A 22,456-nucleotide genomic window follows, 5' to 3' on the forward strand; every position below is an offset into this window, starting at 1 on the left:
ATTTAAATATACCAGGAGGTGTTTTACTATCACCTACATTATAATTTGCCTATCACCATGCCATGTTATTCAGATCAACGTTAGTACGTTACTCCGCACTCGTTCCAATAATAGACAGTGTCAACCGTGTTGTGTATCTGAGAGTGATGGTGAATCTACGACTCCGGTTTATCCATGCTAAGGCTAGGCCAATACCCCATTGAACATGGCTAACTCTCGAGTTAAAACTGCAAAATTCACATTCATTCGAAAGGCAAACCGTGCAGAAATACATTAATGCATCTAACACATTTTAATTGGAGAAATTGGAAACTTACTTTGAAATGTTAAGCAGGTCCACTGCCTTCGCATGACCCATAAACTGCGACCCAAAGTATCTGGATGCGACTTGGTCGCCGATCCACTACTTCACATGCTGGTCCAACTGTTTGGACTTGGTTGTCTTGTTGAGGCTTTCGTCAAACATAACTAAGGCATCTGAGCAGTTGCTTCCGTTAGCACACAGTACTGTGCGATTGCCTGCTGTTGATGCTAATTATGCTAACGGCACGCACGCACGAGGTGCAGCGCATCGTAAAATTCTACGCGTCATCTTGGATTTAAAAAAAAAAAAAAGAAAAAAAAAAAAACAACTTCGTCACGGACATAATTTAGGTTGCACTGAGATGTTCTTGAAAATTAAAACCACTGTAAAAAAATTCCAGACTTACGACAGCTAATTTAATGCTTTTAATACCTTTAATAATGGAAAACTAAATTCAATGCTTTTTTAATACTTTTAATAACCCGCGGGTACCCTGTATATGCATTGGGATTGACTAGCAACCAGTTCAGGTTGTCCCAACTACAATCGGGTGAACAGGACGTTAACACTCAATATCGTCGATTTATAAGCTAGCGTGGCGATTGTCCGCTTCCGTTGTTTTGCTTTCACAGTGGGAAACTTTTCGTCTCTTTTGATATTTGCACAGCCAGCGCCTGTCTCCTCTTGATGCACTCGACGTCCCTCATCCGCAACATCCAGTCTGTGCTCCTCGGGCTCTTTCATCAGCATCTCTACCCCTCACTGAGCTCCAAGCTCCCCTGTGATCGCTGTGTCCTTGAAGTATGCACAAACGTGCAGGCACATGGACACGAAACACCCAAAAAGAGTGCACAATGACAGACATATTCTCCTATCATACAGCTGAGCGGAGAGACGAAGCCGCTCTCTCGGGACGGCATGAGGTGAGAATATTAGATCATAAGCACAGACGTATACTGCAGAGCACATGGAGATCACATCTGTGCTATTGCTTATATGTGGAAAACCCTCACTGGTCTTTAAAGATCGTATATTGATTTTGGTTCTTTGTGGGAATAGATTTGATGAGCTGTACTTAAGGTGCATGTGACACGAAAAAGCATGTTTATTTCATAATACGCGCGGTATTTTATGCTCCTGAATGATATGGACCGCTTGGATGTGTGTGGAAGCGATCGCTATATTTATTTAGTTTTTTGAATCCCGCGCCATAAAAATGAGTGACTTCCGGCTTCGGTCTTGCATTGAGGAGGAGGGCGCTGTGACATGTACGGTAGAAGACGTCCTCTTCAATATACAGCGTACTGTTGTGTATGAGGACGAAGGATTCAGCTGATTTTGCGGATTAATACGTTTATTTTTCGTATCACGCCAGCCAAACGGCTGCAGAAAAATCATTCTGTATGAGGGAGAGGCGTATGCGCCTTTTTGGAGTTTCAAAAGGTTCCCATTCACCGTGGATATTTACTGTGGGACCATTGGACTTATGAGGAAGTGAGTAAACATCTTGTTTTGTGTTATGTCAAATATTAACACAGCGATTACAAAGTAAACACTACTACTACTTTCTTTAAATAAAGGACTACTTACGTTTGATCATTGATAGGCATGTAAAAAGCTCTCTTCATGCTCATTAGCAGCACGTTAGCTGCACAACAAATGCAGCCGCCCTCCTCCGGGGAACGAACTGTAAATTGCTCTCCGCCGGGCGGTTTGCCGATCCGCGAACACAATCGACAACCCAGTCGTCATGTCAATAAATCCAGGCTAGTTATGTGTGATTTTCCGCTTCGAAGACTTTGAAACATCACTCGGTTCGGGTTAGCATGTCGGCTAGCTGTCACGTCTTTTGGTTTGTTTACATTCTCCGAAGCCGGGGAAGGGAAATGACATATGTCCGATTTAGGTGTCATAAAATATCGTTCATGAGGTGCGACAGTAAAGGTGAAGTCGACAGTTTTGACCATTATGGAGTAATTTTGCCATGTCGTCCTGAATAAATGCATTTTTATTATTTCATATTCCATTTAGCACAAGACTGTTATTTGTCATTACCATGCCATTTATTTAGCAATTGGGGAAAATACTTGGATAAAAAGAATATCCTGTAAATATATTGAAGTAAAGAGACAGAAACAATGACATTTTGCAGCTCTCTTCGTCATGTTTTCCTCGTTGTGAATAGTTCCCCCTTGACCGCCTGACTGGTCCTTCTCAAGCCATTTATATAGCTATTGGGGAAAAATACTAGGATAAAAAGAATATCCTGTAAAAATATTGGAGTAGAGAGACTGAAACAATGACATTTTGCGGCTCTCTTCGTCGCGTTTTCCTCGTTCTGAATAATTCCCCCTCAATGGGCTGAATAGTAAAACCGATGAGCCCAGTCTAGCGCTGACGTCATCCACCTGTTGGGGACGCTAAAGCCCTATAATGGTAGGCATGGCTAACCGGCAGATTAAAAGACTAATTTCTCGTCATCTGCGCTTTGCTAAATTGTTGTATATAGTCGAATCGTCTCAAAATATGATTCTAATTCACATAATAATGCCATTTAAGACTTTTTTTCTCCTGTCGTATGTTCTTTAATGTTAGAACCTTCAAAGTGGAACGCAATCCTTTCTGTGAGACTAGTTGACAGCACACAGCAGTCATTTATGCAAGTCTTTCACCAATAGGGATGGGAATCGGGAACTGGTTCCTATATGAGTTTCAATTCCATGGAATCCGGAGAGCTGTCGACGAGTGACTATGCATTGATTTTCACAGGCTACGTCATTATTCATGAGACTACTTAAACACAACATGCACGGACAGTGCGTGCATGCTATCGATCCATATAAACTTTGAAATAAGCCTAAACGGGGACTCTGTCGCATTAGTAAACAGCCGCCATTTTAGAGCAGTCCACCTCTCAGAAAGGCTCTGTTGTAGTGAACCTTCCTAGCGAACCAAACTTTTTATTTAAAATACTCCTAAATCAGCCAAATCTTGACTTGAATCTATCTTTAAACGATGAATCAGTTTTAAAACTTTCACATCAAAATGAAAAAAAAAAAAAAAAAAAGACTTCAAAACATAGCAAAGGTTACTATTTTGTTGTTGTTTTGTTTTGTTTTTTAAATGGAAAAAAAAAAACATGAAGGGTAACACCAGTTAGCCTACTTTGGCAAGTAATTAATTACTCTTACATTCAGGTAACTGAGTTACTAACACGATTACTTTTTGGGAGAAGTAATTTGTAACTAATTAATTACTTTTTAAAAGTAATATTAACAACACTGGTCATAAGGATGAAGTCTGCAGAATGAAAAGTAACGAAAGAAAAGTTTTTATTCTGCCAATTTGTTGCCGAACACAATTTGCCCGCAACTATTGCTGATCACTTCTCAGAATCAGCAAAAGAAATGTTCCCTGACTCAAAGATTGCATCGGTGAGTTAATCTTATCAACTGACCTTTTTAATTTATAATTGGACACACTAACGAACTACCTTCAAGTCAAACTGAATTGCGAGCTGAAGTGCCATGAAGTGCAGCCATCAAGACATGATAGAAATTGCCAAAATTGCTACATACAATTATAATAAAAGTCAGTTTTAATTTTAGTAATAATGATGTAGTTGGAGATATTGATTGTTCTTTGATTGCACCAGGTAATATGTGACAATATTACCAATAAATTCATATTATTTTAAAAAATTTAGTTATTTTTGTTTCATATTGCACGCTATATACAACGTAAGATTAGTCACCAATTTGTAAGGGCATAAATCACTATTTGTAAGATTGCCAACGGCCTCAGGTTGACAGGTATGGCATTAAAACCTGCGGTCTGGACTTAGCCTTAGTTGCGCTTTATTAATTAATCTTGATTTTAAGCAGAATGCTCAAAAATACTATATTTTGCGGCGTGGAAGTACTCCACCAACACGTACGTGTGAACAACATCAGTCAGCATTGACCATCCCAATAGCTTGCATCCAAATAACGGCTGCTGTGCTCTAAAGCTAAATTATGAAAAAAAAGTGTGACTTATAGTCCGAAAAATACTGTACTGTCAAGAATGGATTAATGTCAGAATTCTTCTTGAGAAAACTGATGTGGGTCATGTTTAATTATATTTTTGGAATATGCTGCAGGCCAATAAACCCCCCCCGGCCAGTCTGTGAAACGAAGTGCGCAGTGGCGTACATCTGCTAAACGCTCTAACAACATATGCCGGCCACTGATTCCATCTGTTGACCCCGGCCCCTAGCTTGGGGACGTGGACTCACCGATTTCGCAGCTCTCTCCAGAGAAACCTTGGGGGCAGTAGCAGCTATAACCATCGCCCTCCTGCAGACAGCTCCCTCCATGGAGACACGGGTTGGTCTGACACGGGTTGCTCTCAACTGCAAACCAAGAGAGTGCATAATTCATTCCTTGACAGTAAAAGAGCATTACAAGAGCGCTCAGAAATGTTGACAAACTACAACGTCAAATGAGGTAAAAGCCCATCTCTTTTCAGACTCTGCGCCAGATGTTACGCGTATCACCCCGCCGTTTATCAAGACAGATGCTCGTCAAACTCTGAAGTGAAGCAACGTCTGATAAATGTACCGAGGTCCTCGTAAAACTGCTGATCATCACACACTTATATACAGTATATATTTTTTTATAGTACATTACTGCCATGTAGGCGAGGTAATAAACATCATTTATGGAGATAAGTCTGGTCCTCCGCTTGGGAGAAAGCTTTTGGCGCAAGATGACATTGTAATTATTTCTCTTTAATTCTTGAATATGCTGCAAGGAAGGGATGATGATTTGCAGTTTAATTATAGTCCAAACTTTGAAGTTGAGCACTGTGGAGGTTGTGCAATTATTATTTCAGTTTTCACTCTTTTTTTGTGACATTTTTAAAAGAGGGGATTGTTTTCTGGTGTAAAACTAATGTACATTTTTTTGCCTTAGCTCAACATTGTCAGGCTGATCTGCAGTAACACCCACTGTAAGAACAGAGAGCTCACATTAGCTAATTTCATCATGGTCACGTGCCACCGCTCTCACATTTGAAAAATCTATATCAAATTATGGACTACAGATTTTTCACAGTGTACTAATAACCTGTCTGACATTAATACGATTGATTCATCCTCAATATTTCAGAGGAAAGGGAGAATGTAGTTATCTACGTACAGTGGGGCAAATAAGTATTTAGTCAACCACCAATTGTGCAAGTTCTCCTACTTGAAAAGATTAGAGAGGCCTGTAATTGTCAACATGGGTAAACCTCAACCATGAGACACAGAATGTGGAAAAAAAACCCAGAAAATCACATTGTTTGATTTTTAAATAATTTATTTGCAAATAAGAGTGGAAAATAAGTATATACTTATGAGGTACGTTCACGTGAAATAATAAGATACTTAAGGCAGTGCTTCTCAATTATTTTCTGTAACGCCCCCCCCAAGGAAGACGTAAATATTTCGCGCCCCCCCAAACTCTCTGCCGCCACTGTAAACAGTATCATTTGTCTATAAAATTACTATTATAAATACGCATCTGCCTAACATTGTGTCCTTTTTTTTCTAATAAAGAAAAAAAGTAACATAGATCACCTTATAATAAAGTGTAACTTTATTAACATTGTTTTGTTTGTAACAGAGAAGACTTGACGCACATCAATTTGCCTGAATTTCAAAAAAAGTCACATCCAAACTGTAAAAAATACACTCAAGGTACATTTTTGACCATTTGATACAGAAAAATAAAATGTAATAAAATCAGTAAATAATAACAAATTAAAATTGATTAGAAACATTCACTCATGCGGACAATATGCCCAAAAAATTTGACCGAAAAAACAAAACTGAATAAAAGAAAAAAAAGTGTCCTTGGACAGAAGGACAGTTTTTATTTTTGCTGCTCACAGTAGTTACCTCCTTTGCAAAGAGCATGCTAACAATGCTCACTAGTTTACTGATATAACACTGACAAAGCAGGGCGATTGTTGGCAATATTCGGCACGTTTTCACTGAAAAACAATCAAGCGGCTTATCAATGAGATTGGGGTCTAATGTCTTTAAGTGGCGTCTTAATTGATTTGGCTTCTGGCTGTCTGCTATAATTATTTTTAGACACAGTAAACAGTGGTCTTTCCTCATTACCCACTGTATTAAAAGTCAAAGCTAAAAGGCAAACGGTACGAAAAAAGCGCATTCTCGGCGGCCGAGGTAGAACCGTAGGTGAGGGCGGTCGTCGTGACGATCCCAAGCCAAAAATGGCACTTCTCGGGCGGCGATGTGATAACCGGACAAGACAGTGGGTCGCTGCGTGAGAGTTCGGTCGGAAAACGGCTTTCAAAAACTGTGGCGGCACATTGCTCTTCATATCTGTTTTCTGTGTGTGCTGAGTGCTCTTCCTTAATTCAAAAATACTGCGCGCACTCTGAAAATGAGAGCGCCACTACCACCCACTGAGTGGTTGTGCAAGTACACGTTATTCCAGTACGGCAAAAAAAAAAAAAGCATGTTCCCCGAGGTCACATGCGCCCCCCCTGGCATCGCTCTGCGCCCCGCTGGGGCGCGCCCCACTATTTGAGAAGTACTGACTTAAGATTAAGTAATGTATTATATATTATAACCTAACATGAATTCACATACACATTAGTGCATTAATAAAGAGTTAATAATGTATACTGGTACTAGTAAGTGATTGTTATTTTAAAATGACAAACATTGCTTTGTGAGTCCTTGGGTGCTGCTAACCTAACCTTAAGTATGGTATTATTTCACGTGAATGTACCTCATAAGTATTACTTAACCTTAATCGACCATTACTGAATGTTTTTGGACCCTTATTGTAAAGCGTATCACATGTGTCCCTTAACTAAGAAATTATAAAGTATATAAGTTCCCCCTTTTAACCTTTATGAATCATTACTGAATGCTTTTTGGACCATTATTGTAAAGTGTTGCACATGTGTCCCTTAACGAAGAAATTATAAATGCTAAGCCTAAACCCTAAACCCTAAGCCTAGATAGGCCTATATATTTTTTTTTAATTTTACCAAACCATTAGTTACTGTCTGGTTATGCATTAACTAATGCATTTAATAATACATTAACTCATGTTAATATATTAATAAATGCTAGATAAGCTATTATATTAATTATTGTAATGTTACTTAAACATTAGTTATTGTCTAAAAATACATTGACTAATGTTAATTAAGGGGCCCTTGTTGTAAAGTGTTACCCACACTAGTTGCTCCAGAGTATAAGACGCACCCTCTGCCAAACTATGAAAAAAACTGCGACTTATATTCTGAAAAATACGGTACACAAACTTTTTAGCGCTGTCACTTTCTTTCACTTTGGGTAAATTTAAAACAAGCCATCAAATTTAAGGTGAATGACATGGTATTCTATTGCTGTCAAATGTCAAACAGAGCCAAATTGGATGTAAACAGAATGGAAGAGTTTCCGCACAGAGATTTGTGCACAACACCGAGTGCAGTTCCCCCGAATGCCTGGCTGCCATATCAGTACTAATGTACATACATAGATAATATGGCAGATATATGTTCAATTTCCAGCAAGACAACATTCGAGACTCCCGCGACAGGCTGACATCCCATTCTTGTTCATACTAGAGCATGCCGTACGTCGCATGCTGAATAGCGGAGAGCATCATCCATCACTGGAAGGTTAATGACATATGTCGGTAGAAGACAGCGTTATTTTCCGCCGAGTGGCGTAAATGTCAGGCCGTGGCGCTCGGGACTCAAATATTTCTGCTGCCGTGAACATTCGAGAGGCCGGCCCCTTCATCCCTCAAATTAGCGAGCGGGAGGGAGGGTTTCGTACAAATCACAGAATCAACTCACGTCTGTGAGCCTCGGGGCGGACATGCAGAAAATTTTTCTTTGTTGGAGAAGGCTTAGTGACATCAAAATGCTTTTAATGCAGGTACTTGCTTTGTCTCCAATTCCGCTGGAGTTGCGAGGTCTTGCAGAGGAGATTAAAGTTGCATGTGTATGACTAAGTTAAAAAAAAAAAAAAAAGGAATGGGAGCCAACTGAATTAAACAGTTTTTTCTCTCAAAGTACAGCTAAACTGTGGCTTGCCCTCAGAAAAAAACTTAAAAAAACTTAATCTAAGTTGGGTGCATCTTTAAACTGACCTGCAGGTTTTCTCAGCACTTCCTGGCAAAGTTATCTGCAGTGGAGTGCTGTTAAAAATAAGTGGTGTGGTTTTAAAAGGATGTGATTACTGTTCTTATCGTGCTGAACAACTCAGCACTTATCACACCAATTATATCACCACTGATGATTGCGAATCTCCTCCCCTAAACTAGATGTCTGTTGTAGTGCAAAGACCGAACTCTGACTGGTTTGAAATGCATAATAAGAGTCGTAACTTTGATTTGAGGACTGAATGCAGGCTTTTAAAAGACCCTTCACTCATATAAAAGATTTAAATGACTTTGATCGAATGACTGATGTGCGAGTTGTGTTTTTTGTGGCACTTTTGGAATAAATGGTATGGTATGGTATTACTTCACGTGAACATACAACTGTAACTTACTGTAATTCTCGGAATATAAACCGCTACTTTTTCCCCCTCATTTTGAATCCTGCAGCTTATGGTCCAGTGCGGCTTATGGTTTATTGGGTTAATAGGTAACAGTTTATTGTTAAGACTGCCATAAGACCGACATGACGCTATCATGGGCATTAATGAATGCATATGACAGATGTCATTAAAAACTTGATGAAGCAAGAATCATGGCCACCACTCGTCGGGCCAGCCCAAAACATTACCTCCATACGGGTACCCCTGACAATTTCAATTATTTCAATTTATAAATCACTCGGGTTTTTGGATTAGCAACTCCATTTTGACATTTAAAAAAACTGATGGACAGAATAATATTTCATAAGTGAAACTATGTTTATTGACTTAACAGAATGTGCAATATCCATCAAAACAAAATTACACAGGTGCAAAAATTTGGGCACCTTGTCATTTTGTTGGTTTGCATGCTTGCAATTTATTAAAATTAGTTAAAAGGAAACCAACATTGGTACAGTGGGGCAAATAAGTATTTAGTCAACCACTAATTGTGCAAGTTCTCCCACTTGAAAATATTAGAGAGGCGTGTAATTGTCAACATGGGTAAACCTCAACAATGAGAGACAAAATGTGATGAAAAAAAAAACAGAAAATCACATTGTTTGATTTTTAAAGAATTTATTTGCAAATCATGGTGGAAAATAAGTGTTAGGTCAATACCAAAAGTTCATCTCAATAGTTTGTACCCTTTGTTGGCAATAACGGAGGCCAAACATTTTCTGTAACTCTTCACAAGCTTTTCACACACTGTTGCTGGTATTTTGGCCCATTCCTCCATTCAGATCTCCTCTAGAGCAGTGATGTTTGTGATGTTTTGGGTCTGTCGTTGGGCAACATGGATTTTCAACTCCCTCCACAGATTTTCTATGGGGTTGAGATCTGGAGACTGGCTAGGCCACTCCAGGACCTTAAAATGCTTCTTACGAAGCCACTCCTTTGTTCCCCTGGCTGTGTGTTTGGGATCATTGTCATGCTGAAAGACCCAACCACGTCTCATCTTCAATGCCCTTGCTGATGGAGATTTTCACTCAAAATCTCTCGATACATGGCCCCATTCATTCTTTCCTTTACACAGATCAGTCGTCCTGGTACCTTTGCAGAAAAACAACCCCAAAGCATGATGTTTCCACCCCCATGCTTCACAGTGGGTACGGTGTTCTTCGGATGCAATTCAGTGTTCTTTCTCCTCCAAACACGAGAACCTGTGTTTCTACCAAAAAGTTCTATTTTGGTTTCATTTGACCATAACACATTCCCCCAGTCCTCTTCTGGATCATCCAAATGCTCTCTAGCGAACCGCAGACAGGCCTGGACGTGTACTGGCTTCAGCAGGGGGACACGTCTGGCAGTGCAGGATTTGAGTCCCTGGCGGCGCATTGTGTTACTGATAGTAGCCTTTGTTACTGTGGTCCCAGCTCTCTGTAGGTCATTCACTAGGACCCCTCCCCCGTGTGGTTCTGGGATTTTTGCTCATCGTTCTTCTTATCATTTTGACGCCACGGGGTGAGATCTTGCATCTCTAATATTTTCAAGTAGGAGAACTTGCACAATTGGTGGTTGACTAAATACTTATTTGCCCCATGAAAATGAGTGACTTCTGGCAACAGTCTCGAGTTGAGAAAGAGGGAGCTGTGTCATGTACGGAGGAAGGAGTCCTCTTCACTGTACAGCACAGGTGTCAAACCGATTCCAGAAAGGGCCAAGTGGGTGCAGGTTTGCTTTCCAACCAATGAGGAGGACACCTTTTCACCAATCAGATCTTTTACATGTGTAATCAGTTAAACTTTGTCAGCTGCTGCTTGTTTCAGTAGGAAGTTCATTGGTTAAACTCTCTGCATGGTATCGGTTGGAACAAAATCCAGCACCCACTTGGCCCTTCTGGAATCGGTTTGACACCTGTGCTATACAGCCATACTGTTGTATGAGAAGGACTAAGGATTCAGCCGATTTTGCGGATTAATACGTTTATTTTTCGCATCACGCCAGCCAAACGGCTGTAGAAAAATCTTGCTGTACAAGGGAGAAGCGTGTGCGCCTTTTTGGGGTATCCAAAGTTTCCCATTCACCGGTGGATATTGGCCAAAACAAGCCCTACTACTGTGGAACCATGGGACTTACGAGGAAGTGAGTAAACATCGTGTTTTGTATTATGCCAAATACTGGGATCATTTTAATATGTAGGTGGCTTGCATTTTATGGCTGACATGCTCCTTGTCCCCTCGACCGATGACCGGCGGCTTGTCGCACATCCCCACGCCGGGAGAGCACTATACTCTGCTTGCTGCCCTCTTTATGTGCCCGGTGTTCTGTCAAATTTTCCGACCAATCAGAAATTACAACTTTCAATTGCAATTGCAACTACAAACTTTCTTTAAATAAAGAACTACGTTTGATCATGGATGGTCATGTAAAAAGCTCTCCTCATACAAATTAGTTGCACAACAACTGTAGCCGCTCTCCTCCACTGAGTCGCACTGTTTATGACTTCGCCGTGTAGTATAGCATTATTTTGCCACATTCGAGTTGACCATTTGTCAGCGACACGGTCCTCCGACGGCCTGTTTGTTCGGCGGTCATTGTCCAGCTGGTTCCCTGGCGAGCTCTCCTGTCCGTAGTAGCAGGGGAACGAGCTGTAAATTGATCTCCGCCGGGCGGGTTGGCGATCGGCGAAGACAATCGACAACCCAGTCGTCATGTGAAATGATCCGGGCTAGTTATGTGATTTTCCGCTTCGAAGACTTTGAAACATCACTCGGTTCGGGTTAGCATGTCGGCTAGCTGTCACGCCTCTTGGTTTGTTTACATTCTCCGAAGGCGGGGATGGGAAATGACATAAGCCCAATTTAGGTGGCATAAAATATCGTTCGGGAGGTGCGACAGTAAAGGTGAAGTCGACAGTTTTGACCATTATGGAGTAATTTTGCCATGTCGTCTTGAATAAATGCATTTTTATTATTTCATATTCCATTTAGCACAAGACTGTTATTTGTCATGACCATGACATTTATTTAGCTATTGGAGAAAAATACTGCGATAAAAAGAATATCCTGTAAAAATATTGGAGTAGAGAGACTGAAACAATGACATTTTGCGGCTCTCTTAGTCGCGTTTTCCTCGTACTGAATAATTCCCCCTCAACGGGATGACTGGTCCTTCTCAAGCCATTTATTTAGCTATTGGGGAAAAATACTTGGATAAAAAGATTATCCTGTAAAAATATTGGAGACACTGAAACAATGACATTTTGCGGCTCTCTTCGTCGCGTTTTCCTCGTTGTGAATAATTCCCCCTCAATGGGCTGCATACTAAATTAGATGAAATCGTGACTCTGCCGACATCATCCACCTGTTGGGGACGCTCGAGCCCTATCATGGTAGGCGTGGCTAACAGGCAGATTAAAAGACTAATTTCTCGTCATCTGCGCTTTGCTAAATTGTATATTAGGGTTCACTAAATCCGGGCCTCGGTGCCACTTTTCCTGTCGTGTTTTCCACGTCTCTCTCCCCTAACACTCCTGAATCAAATGATTACGCCATCAGCAACCTCTCCAGAAGCCTGATAATGATCCTGATTATTTTGATTCAGGCTTGTTGGAGGAGGGAGACATGGAAAACACGACAGGAAAAGTGGCACCGAGGTCCGGATTTAGTAAACCCTGTTGTATATAGTCAAATAGTCTCAAAATATGATTCTAATTCACATAATAATCCTATTTAAGACTTTTTTTCTCCTGTCGTACACACTTAAGGAACCCTTAATATCAGAAATGTGGTGCCGTAACTACAACAATGAACCATTAACGGACCTAACTGTGAATTAGTAAAGTGTGGATGATCAGCAATTTCCAGGCAATACAACTAATTCAATATTGGTTACATGCACAATAATTGTATAAATGTCATTTGCAACATTAACGCCTAATGCACTATTTCTCCACAATAGTACGCACATTATCAAAAGCTATACTCTGTATTCTCAGACACCCTTTTTGTGGTTGCTGAATGCACTATTTCTCCACAATAGTACGCACATTATCAAAAGCTATACTCTGTATTCTCAGACACCCTTTTTATGTTTGCAGAAGAAAAAAACAAAAAGTGAGGAAATCTAAAGAGGAAAGATGCCAGCCAGGCAAGAGACAGTGAAGTCACCAAGGGAGCCACACGATCATACATTTCAGCCTTTCTTAATGCCTCGAGCTTATGATTAATTACACACTGCTAAAATAGGACGCCTGGTCCATTTCTACTCAGAGCCCATTCCTCCTTTTCTTTTTAAAGGGCGAGAATCGTGGGATTTAAAGTGTGAAGCCAACATATAGAGATAAAGTGCATAGTTTGTCACAAAAGTGATGCTCCTCAATTTAGCAAAGCGGTGTGTTCTATAGGAGTCGCCAGCTTCTTCTAAGCCATTCAGTAGGGAGATTAGCAACGAGTCCGCGTGACATGGAAGCTAATACTTGCAATCAGGATTTGGATCCAACCGTGAAACTGGATTGCTGAAGAAGGAATGCCGAGCAATGGAAGCATCCCATGAAAAAAACGCATGTGGTTGTCAAAAAGTGGAACACCCCAGAAGTTGAACATTATCATGTTTTTCTTTATAAAAAGAAATTAGATTGGAATTAGCCATTTGAAAAGTATTTTCCCATGTGTTTAGTTAAGCGGTTTAACTCACTGACTGGTATTGACAGCGATAGACGTCAAATTCGTTTAAAATAAATTAAGATGTCTACTAGTGATAAACTCATTTAAATTCACAGCAGAAGGATGAAAAGAGCCACTTGATTGGGCGTCTATCATCGTCAAAAAGCAGTAAAAGAGTTGACAAACTGTACAAGTGTTGAAAAATTTAATTACTCTTAAAAAATTTTCCATTCCTTTGCCGTTCACCGAAAAAGAACACTTTTTGCAATATCAAAACGAGATGAGATGCCCTTCAGTGGCACTTATTTGTATAATGGATGTTTACTAAGGACTTTTTAAAGGTAAACATACCTTATTGTGTTTGTGGTCTCATTCTCATATGTTATGATCTTGAATTTCCGCAAGTTTGAAGGAGAAATTAAAATGTAATGACTAATTCTTGTCGGAATTCAACTGTCTTTGCACTTTTGGAAATCTTGTTAAAATCACAAGTAAGGACAGCCAATAATTTTTCAATTTTCACCTAGGTTTCTGTTTTTTGACAAACATATACAGCGTATCACAAAAGTGAGTACACCCCTCGCATTTCTGCAGATATTTAGGTATATCTTTTCATGGGACAACACTGACAAAATGACACTTTTACACAATGAAAAGTAGTCTGTGTGCAGCTTATATGGTAAATGGTGTTCTACTTGTATAGCGCTTTTCCACCTTTCAAGGCGCTCAAAGCGCTTTACACTACATCGCCATCTACCTACAGGCGACGCAGCACCAGGAGCAATGTGGGGTTCAGTGTCTTGCTCAAGGATACTTTGACGAGTTCATCAGGGCAGAGAATCGAACCCACAACCTCTGGGTTGAGGGATAACTACTCTACCACTGAGCCACACCATCCCCAATATATTCTATTATTATATAATAGAGGGAATTTCTTTTCCCCTCAAAATAACTCAAAATATAGCCATTAAAATCTAAACCCATGGCAACAAAAGTGAGTACACCCCATAAAAACTGCGTACATCCCTAAATTTGAGTACAGCTCGTCTTTTTCAAAAATGTTATGTGACTCGTTACAGGAGGGCTGTCAGTATTGCTGCAGAGATTGAAGAGGTGGGGGGTCAGCCTGTTAGTGCTCAGACCATACACACGCTACATCAAGTTGTTGTGCATGGCTGTCACCCCAGGAGGAAGTCTCTTCTGAAGACAGTACACATGAAATGCTTAAATCTCTGAATTCTTTACAGATATGGACGTAAAACAGTCTCGATTGTTAGTTAAAAGCAAAAAAAAAAAAACGGACTGTTACCATTTATTTTACGTAAATATGTCGAATGTGCTGCTGGTCTCTAAGTCACTGTGTTGCCGCTTTATCACCACAAAGAGCTTTTTACGTTCAAAATTCCTGTGAATAAATGCTTAAATCTGGGAATTCTTTATACAAATGGACGTAAAACAGTCTCGAGTCTTTGATAAAAAAGCAAAAAAACGGGTAGTTAGCATTTATTTTAAGTAAATATGTCAAATGTGCTGCTAGTCATTAAGCCACTGTGGCGCCGCCTGATTACCACAAAAAAACTTTTTACGTTAAAAATTCTTGTGAATAAATCCTTAAATCCCTGAATTCTTTATAGATATGGCCGTTAAAGAGTCTCGTTTCTTGGATAAAAGCAAAAAAAAAAAAAACAAAAAAAAAAAAACGGGCAGTTAGCATTTATCTTACGTAAATATGTCAAATGTGCTGCTAGTCATTAAGCCACTGTGGCGCCGCCTGATTACCACAAAAAAACTTTTTACGTTAAAAATTCTTGTGAATAAATCCTTAAATCCCTGAATTCTTTTTAGATATGAACGTAAAACAGTCTCGATTCTTGGTTAAAAGCAAAAAAAAAAAAAAACAAACAAACTGGCAGCTAGCATTTATTCTATTTAAATATTGCGAATTATGACGCCAATGCAGTAGTGGTTTTTCCCATTGATTTTTTTTCACGTTTCAAAATGCATGCATGGTACAAAAAATATAATAATTACCTTGAATCCTCGAACAAATCACTCCTGAGACAGTCCTTCCTGTTTGTATGCAGTACAGCTTTTGTACTTTTTCAACCTAAATCCAGCGTTGGCTCACTGTATGTGTTTGAGAATAACTGCGACCGACTTCGACCGACTGAAGCGGAGTGTGGGACTGCCCCCTACTTAAAGGCGTGGCATAGTGTTTGGGGAATGTGTCCGGCAGGGGTGAAAGTGGGCTGGAACGAGCCAGATCGTCGCTCGCCATGAACTACGGCGGCGGAACGCAGTTACGGCATACAGTGCTTTGATCCCGAAAATATGACGGCAACTGTCAAAACCCCATGTTTAAAAAAAAAAAAAGCCCGCCACGCTGCCACACACGGATCCAAAATCACAACAATCTACTAATGTCAGATTTACATACACAAGTGTTAAAAACAAGCCTAATCAAGAGCTTGTTTCCACTGATATTTATTATTCATTGATTGTACGTAGTTCTTCCCAGCGTCTCTGTATCTGACAAGTTGCATGGCTTTGCATACACAGTGCACATGCACTGAAGGGCACGCAGAAAAAAAAACTGGACTGTCCGTTCAATTGGCTGACATACTGACATGTGCTCATGTGCTCACAGTTAGCTGTGATTGGTTCAAATGCACCTTTTTTTGGAAACACTTGTTGAATTAAAGGGGCAATGCAACGGAAAATTGATAAGATCTTTAAGAGAAAGGAAAGCGTTGATGAGGTTTATTTTATTTGGGTGGTTCAGTACATCTTCCATGTTAATGTGCACTTCGAACTTATTTTTGTTCATTTATGTAAGGCTACTTATTTATTTCCTTATAATTAAAAAAAAGTCAATGCTTGCTTTGTCTTCAAAATATATTCAATTTCACTGTGCATAATGGAAGTCAAATTTTTTTAATTATGTAACATTTTTATTTATTTATTTTTAAAAAAGTGTTTATATTATCTTCAATTTTAAAGTACATCCTATGTTCAGTTCTAGAATTGCCACTTTCACCCCTGGTGTTCAGGCAATATCAATATGAGGTCTATGGTTAAACATTTAAACACTGTGGCATTGAAAGAAGTCGAGGTACAGTTTGACAGACAATGTACAGTAATAAAAAGATCACGAGGTCGGTAATCGGGCCGAATCACAAAATTTTCAACGAATCAGAATCAGGTGGAAACGATCGTGTTTTTAAAATGTATTTATTTAGTTATTTTTATGTTTAAACTGTAAGGGTTATAGAGTAACAAAATATTGCCAAAAGAATAAAAACTATGATGGAAACAGCAGAAGCGGAAGTTAAACTGTTAAAAGGTGAACATTCTGATAGCTCTTATGGGAAGCTAATGCTAAAATAGCAGAGTGATAATCTCTACAGTATGTAAATAATGTAATTTTCTGATTATAAGCCGCTACTTTTTTCCTTCATTATCAATCCTGCGGCTTACAGGCCAGTGCGGTTTATTTGTTGATTTATTTGGGTTAATAGGTAACACTCTACTTAACAGTGGCGTCATAAGACCGTCATAATTATGACATGACACTATCATGGGCATTATTGAATGCTAACGACAGATGTCATTAAGTGTAATCCAGCAAATTATGTCACTAACTCCATTTATATTCAGTTTGGATCTTTTACATCCATTGAAAAGTGAGATAATTTGCCGGAAAACACTAAATGACATCCGTTATAAGCATCCATTATTGCTCATGACAGTTTCACGACATAATTATGACTGTCTAATGACAGTCTTATGGCATCACTGTAGAGCTGAAACGAATACTCGAGCAACTCGAGTAACTCGAGTTTAAAAACTGATCCGAGTAATTTTATTCACCTCGGGTAATCGTTTACTTTGACAGCTCTAAGCATCACGTTTTGTTTGGACTACTTTTAATGCTGGACAACGCGCTGATGTAACGTGCGTAGAGGAAGAAGCAAAAAAAAAAAAAAAAACAACAACAAAAAAACTTACTGCAGCCGACAGCCGCTACAAACGACGCCGACGTTGCTAAATACTAGCCCGCACGATGCTACGTTGGTAGCAGGTAGCGTCTGATGAGTCTAATAGAGATCACATGTATGTTGAACTAGATGCGCAATGACAGACTCGGCCGCGTCTGGGCAGCGTTAGTAAACAGCCGCCATCTTAAAGCAGTAGAGCGCTAAGCGCTAATACAGAGTGCTAAGCGCTAATAAATAAGATTAACGTTACTGTCACTAGCTCACATAACAGCCCTGCGGAGGGCTAGGTTTCTATTAATTATGACCACTGTCGATGCGTGGCTAACATGTCTTACATACAAGCTTTAACATAACATAGCGTTGTGGAGTGATGAGGGTGTAAAATAAAAACTCAATAATGCTAACTATCAATTTTAGCTCAGTAGTCATTGCTGGATAAAACACCAAGTAGCACTGGTCCCTAATGTGCTCCAATACAGCCTGTATCATACATTTATTTTGAACACTGCAAAAACTCAAAATCCTATTAGGACTTACAGTTTAGACCAACTTCAAACTTAACTAGAACTTAAAAATGGCTTGACACAAATAGAAATTCAATTGAAACCCGTGGGGAAAAAATCCTAACTTTTAAGTGATGTGTGTTATCAAGCGTAACGATATTTTTAGGTATATATATATATATATATATATATATATATATATATATATATATATATATATATATATATATATATATATATATATATATATATATATATTTTTTTTTTTTTTTCTTTTTGTAATAAGATCTAAAGGTCTTTTGAGTGAAAGCAGTGAATTAGTCTTTTTTTTAATTCTAGTTACATCTGAGATGCAATTGTTGGCTGTTTTCAACAATATACATCGAAAATAAAGACATTGATTGACTGAAAATGGTTCAAGATTTAGATTATGTTTTCTCATTTATAATTGCTCTTCACCTAAAAATATATTTTTTTTATCTGATTACTAGATTAATCGATAAAATTTTCAGTCGATTACTCGATTACTAAAATATTCTATAGCTGCAGCCCCACGTCCCTGTCAAATAAAGTGTGATCAAATACCATAACTGGCAATCAATGAATAAACCGGAACAGTAACTGAAGAAATAATCGGCAAAGAACATGAATTCTGATTGTTACATCTGTAGAGCTGCAATGCATGCTATGAGGCATGTTGGATGACAACAGTGTTGACAGCCGGTGGCAGTAGAGGTTGACTGTCTCCCCCAAGGGATTAGTGATGGCTTTGAATCAATTGGCTGTAAAGCTTCATTGCTTCAAGGTGGTTCATTTGGTTTAATGACAGTCGTATGATGCTGCTGTCAGATTAAGTGTTACCGATTAATATCTTTTGGTGTAAATATCCCATAATACAGTGAGGACAGCCGCAGCTTATAGTCTAACGTGGTTTATGTATTAACAAATGCCGTTTTCGTATAGTATAGTCAGGTGCGCCTTATAGTGCGAAAATTACGGTAGTTAACATTTGGATGCCTTTTTTTCTTAATACATTGCATAGGTATCGGATCAAGACACAAAATCGGGTGACTCGGACTCGGGTCCAAAAATATGTGATTGGAAAATCACTACTAAGTATTAGGGCTGTCAAAATTATCGCGTTAACGCGCGGTAATTAATTTTTTAAATTAATCACGTTAAAATATGTGACGCAATTAACGCACATGTCCCGCTCAGTAAGTATTCTGCCTTTTGGTAAGTTTTCCAGCAAGGCTTTTTGTGCTGTCCAACAGCGAACTCTTGTGGTGGCTTTGCGACATGGTTTATTATTTTCTTGCCAGTTCATTATGGCTGCACGACGTCTCGGGCTGATAATGTTGTGCTTATATGATCCTTGGACAAGATTTGTCCGTAAGTATGGTTGTTGTAAAGAATGTACATATTATGTTAGTAAGCGAAATGTTATATTTTTTGTATGAGACGCTTTTTGTTTATGTTTAGATAGCGTGCTAAGCTAACGTTGTTGCTAATGCAATGCTTGTGTACTTTTATTTTGTAGTTTTACGACGGTCTCAAGAGGACAATGGTTTGAGGCCATTTTATTAATAAATCAGATGAAAAAGGAAGAAGTCTAATTATTAAGGCGTCGTTCACTAGCTGTCTAGCTTTGGAAAAAGTAGACGCTTCTGAGTGAGGACAGCATAGACAGATTTAAATGACAGTAGAGTGAAATGCCCACTACAGTCCTTATGTACCGTATGTTGAATGTATATATCCATCTTGTGTCTTATCTTTCCATTCCAACAATTTATTTTACAGAATATATATATAATTTACAGAAAAATATGGCATATTTTATAGATGGTTTGAATTGTGATTAACTGCGATTAATAACGATTAATTAATTTTTAAGCTGTAATTAACTCGATTAAAAATTTTAATCGTTTGACAGCCCTACTAAGTATACATGTAATTTTGAGTAAAGGCAAATGAAAAAAGTCAGAATGAGGTCATAAAGTGACTCAACACACTTTTTTGTCATTTTGCAGCGTTATGTGTTTTTAACTGCGCTTATCAGCAGCGTGTGGCTGTACTCATACTCGGTGAACCTTGTAATAGCTTTGCAGAGAGGGAGATCATGCCTCGGCCCATTCAAGAGCCCACAGCCCCCCGCTCCTCTGTAGGTTAGAGCCTGATAACCCAAGTCCAGCAGTGAGAAGCTAATCCTGTAGTGCAATGCAGCGGAGCGCACGGGAACACTGCCGAGCCCCTGCCGCTTTAATAGAGTCATCGTCATGGCGGCCATGGCTCAGTGGGTGAAATATTGATGTCACAACATGTATGGCGAACGGGTTTTGTGCACTCATGATGACACGAGAGAGACAGAAAGGACGAGGTGAGGGCCTACATAATACATCAGTGACACAATGTGAGAGAATGAGTACAAGGGTGCCTTGAGATTTGTCGGTCAGTTAGCACGTTTGTAAGTCATTTTTCCCCGTTGAAAGGAATGGAAATGGCGTTCCGTTCCGACCTCGAAGAAGAACCAACAAAACAATTTCAACCTAGTATACTAATGTCGGGTGAACTTCATTGAGTTGCTTCCTTTTTAATAGGTCTGCTAGGTTAGATTTTTTTAAATATGTGAAAATGTATACTGGGAAATTAACAAAAAGAGTATTGCAATTTGGAATACTGTGTTGTAATTTTACATATATTGAGGGAAATTGGTGTACTTTATTGCGGATATTACTTATATAGTGGTCGTGGTAGTTTATGTAACATGAAGTTGCCACCCACCAAATTTGACACAAAAAATGTATTTGTTCATAGATAAGCCGCAGTAGACTATGAGCCGCAGGTGTCCTCACTGTATTATGGGATATTTACACCAAAATATATTAACCGGAATACTTTATTTGACACCGGCATCATAAGACTGTCATAAGACCAAATGAATCACCATGAAGCTTGCAATTGGCTGCAAAGCTTTTTTGCATCAAGAAGCTTCATTCGGCCATCATTGCTCCCTTGAGGCCTGCCACCTGCTGTCAACACTTTTGTCGTCCAACATGCCTCTTAGCATGCATTGCAGCACTACAGATGTAAATAACAATCGAAATACATGTTCTGTACTAATTATTTCTTCAATTACTGTTCCAATGGCGTACCGCACCCATGCTATTTTTAGATCATCGTAAAGCGGAAGTAAAGCCGAAGTGGGACATTATAGACCAGCCCTCGCATAGAAACAACGTAATTTGTGCTACTTTTCGCCGGTAATCTTTCAAAAACAATCATGCCGATCACACATTGCTTTTTTGGAACTTGTAGAAACGACTCTGGACATTACGACACATGAAGGATGTTTTCTTCATACGTTTCCGGAAACCAAAAACTCGGGAGGAAAAAATGTGAAGACCGAATCAACTCGCGCGGACTTTAACACCAGCTCGGTGAATCCATTCACATTTCATATGCAGTAAACATTTTGTTGGGTTGGCATGGTCTTACAGAGGACAAAGCGGGTAAGCCATTTTTATATTTTTAACTTATTTTTTTAGCGTAACGTTGTGCCGTACTGCTTCTGTCTGACAATGAATGACCTGAAAAGAATTACAATGGTATCTGACTGCCACTGTTACCGTTTCTGTTATATATATATAAAAAACACCTTTAGTAAGGTGGAAGTGTAAATAAATTATAGAATTAAGATTTGTTATCAATGAAAAAATTAAAAGTGTTCGTTGGCTGTCACTGAGTAGCATTTGCGATCGCTACACAAAGCTAACTAAATTATCCCCAAGAACGGTCAGAGACAACCAGAGGATATATAAGAAAGACAGGGCTGATGGTAAAGGATAGCTTGTTGAAACCGGAGAATGTCAGTTGCCACGTTTACATGGAGCCAAATATTCCAATTACAATCGGAATATTTGTTCAAACCGAATAAATGTGTTCCATATAAACACCTCATTCGGAATGAACAGGCCCATACCGAATGGAATTTCATTCCGATTCACAGGGGTGGAATATTCCTTTTCCCAAACCGATTAGAAGTAAAATTATATCATGTAAACAGGGAAGCGGAATGGTGTCTGGTTGCGTTCTTTCTGCACATGCTCCGTACTGACGTGGTGACGTCACTTTGTGACGTAAGTAACGTCACTTGCAACATGGCTTCCAAGCACAGCGCACCTAATTGGAGTCCGGCGGAAAGATTGTATTTAATTCAAACTTTAAAAGAATTGAATATAACTGCTCGCTTAGACGGGCGTAAAACGAGGAACAGTGAACTATTTAAAAAAGTTCACGAGAGGTTACACGAAGCCGGAATAGACCGGAGCGTTGACCAGATTAGAAACCGGTGGAAAACCGGCTACTACAAGGCAAAAGAGCAAAAC

The 22,456-nt window shown here is 39.2% G+C and overlaps 1 protein-coding gene across 2 annotated transcripts in view; it reads right to left on the reverse strand.

Annotated features, from left to right (window-relative positions):
* ncanb (neurocan b) overlaps positions 1 to 22,456 on the reverse strand; it is a 401,378-nt gene that overhangs the window by 124,605 nt on the left and 254,317 nt on the right. For both annotated transcript variants that reach the window (XM_057841507.1, XM_057841508.1), the window contains one exon: positions 4,581 to 4,697. In XM_057841507.1, coding sequence (XP_057697490.1) covers positions 4,581 to 4,697 — 117 coding nt within the window. The remainder of the gene's footprint in view (positions 1 to 4,580; positions 4,698 to 22,456) is intronic.

This window comes from Corythoichthys intestinalis, chromosome 7 (assembly GCF_030265065.1).
Source record: "Corythoichthys intestinalis isolate RoL2023-P3 chromosome 7, ASM3026506v1, whole genome shotgun sequence".
Classification (NCBI taxonomy): Eukaryota; Metazoa; Chordata; class Actinopteri; order Syngnathiformes; family Syngnathidae; genus Corythoichthys; species Corythoichthys intestinalis.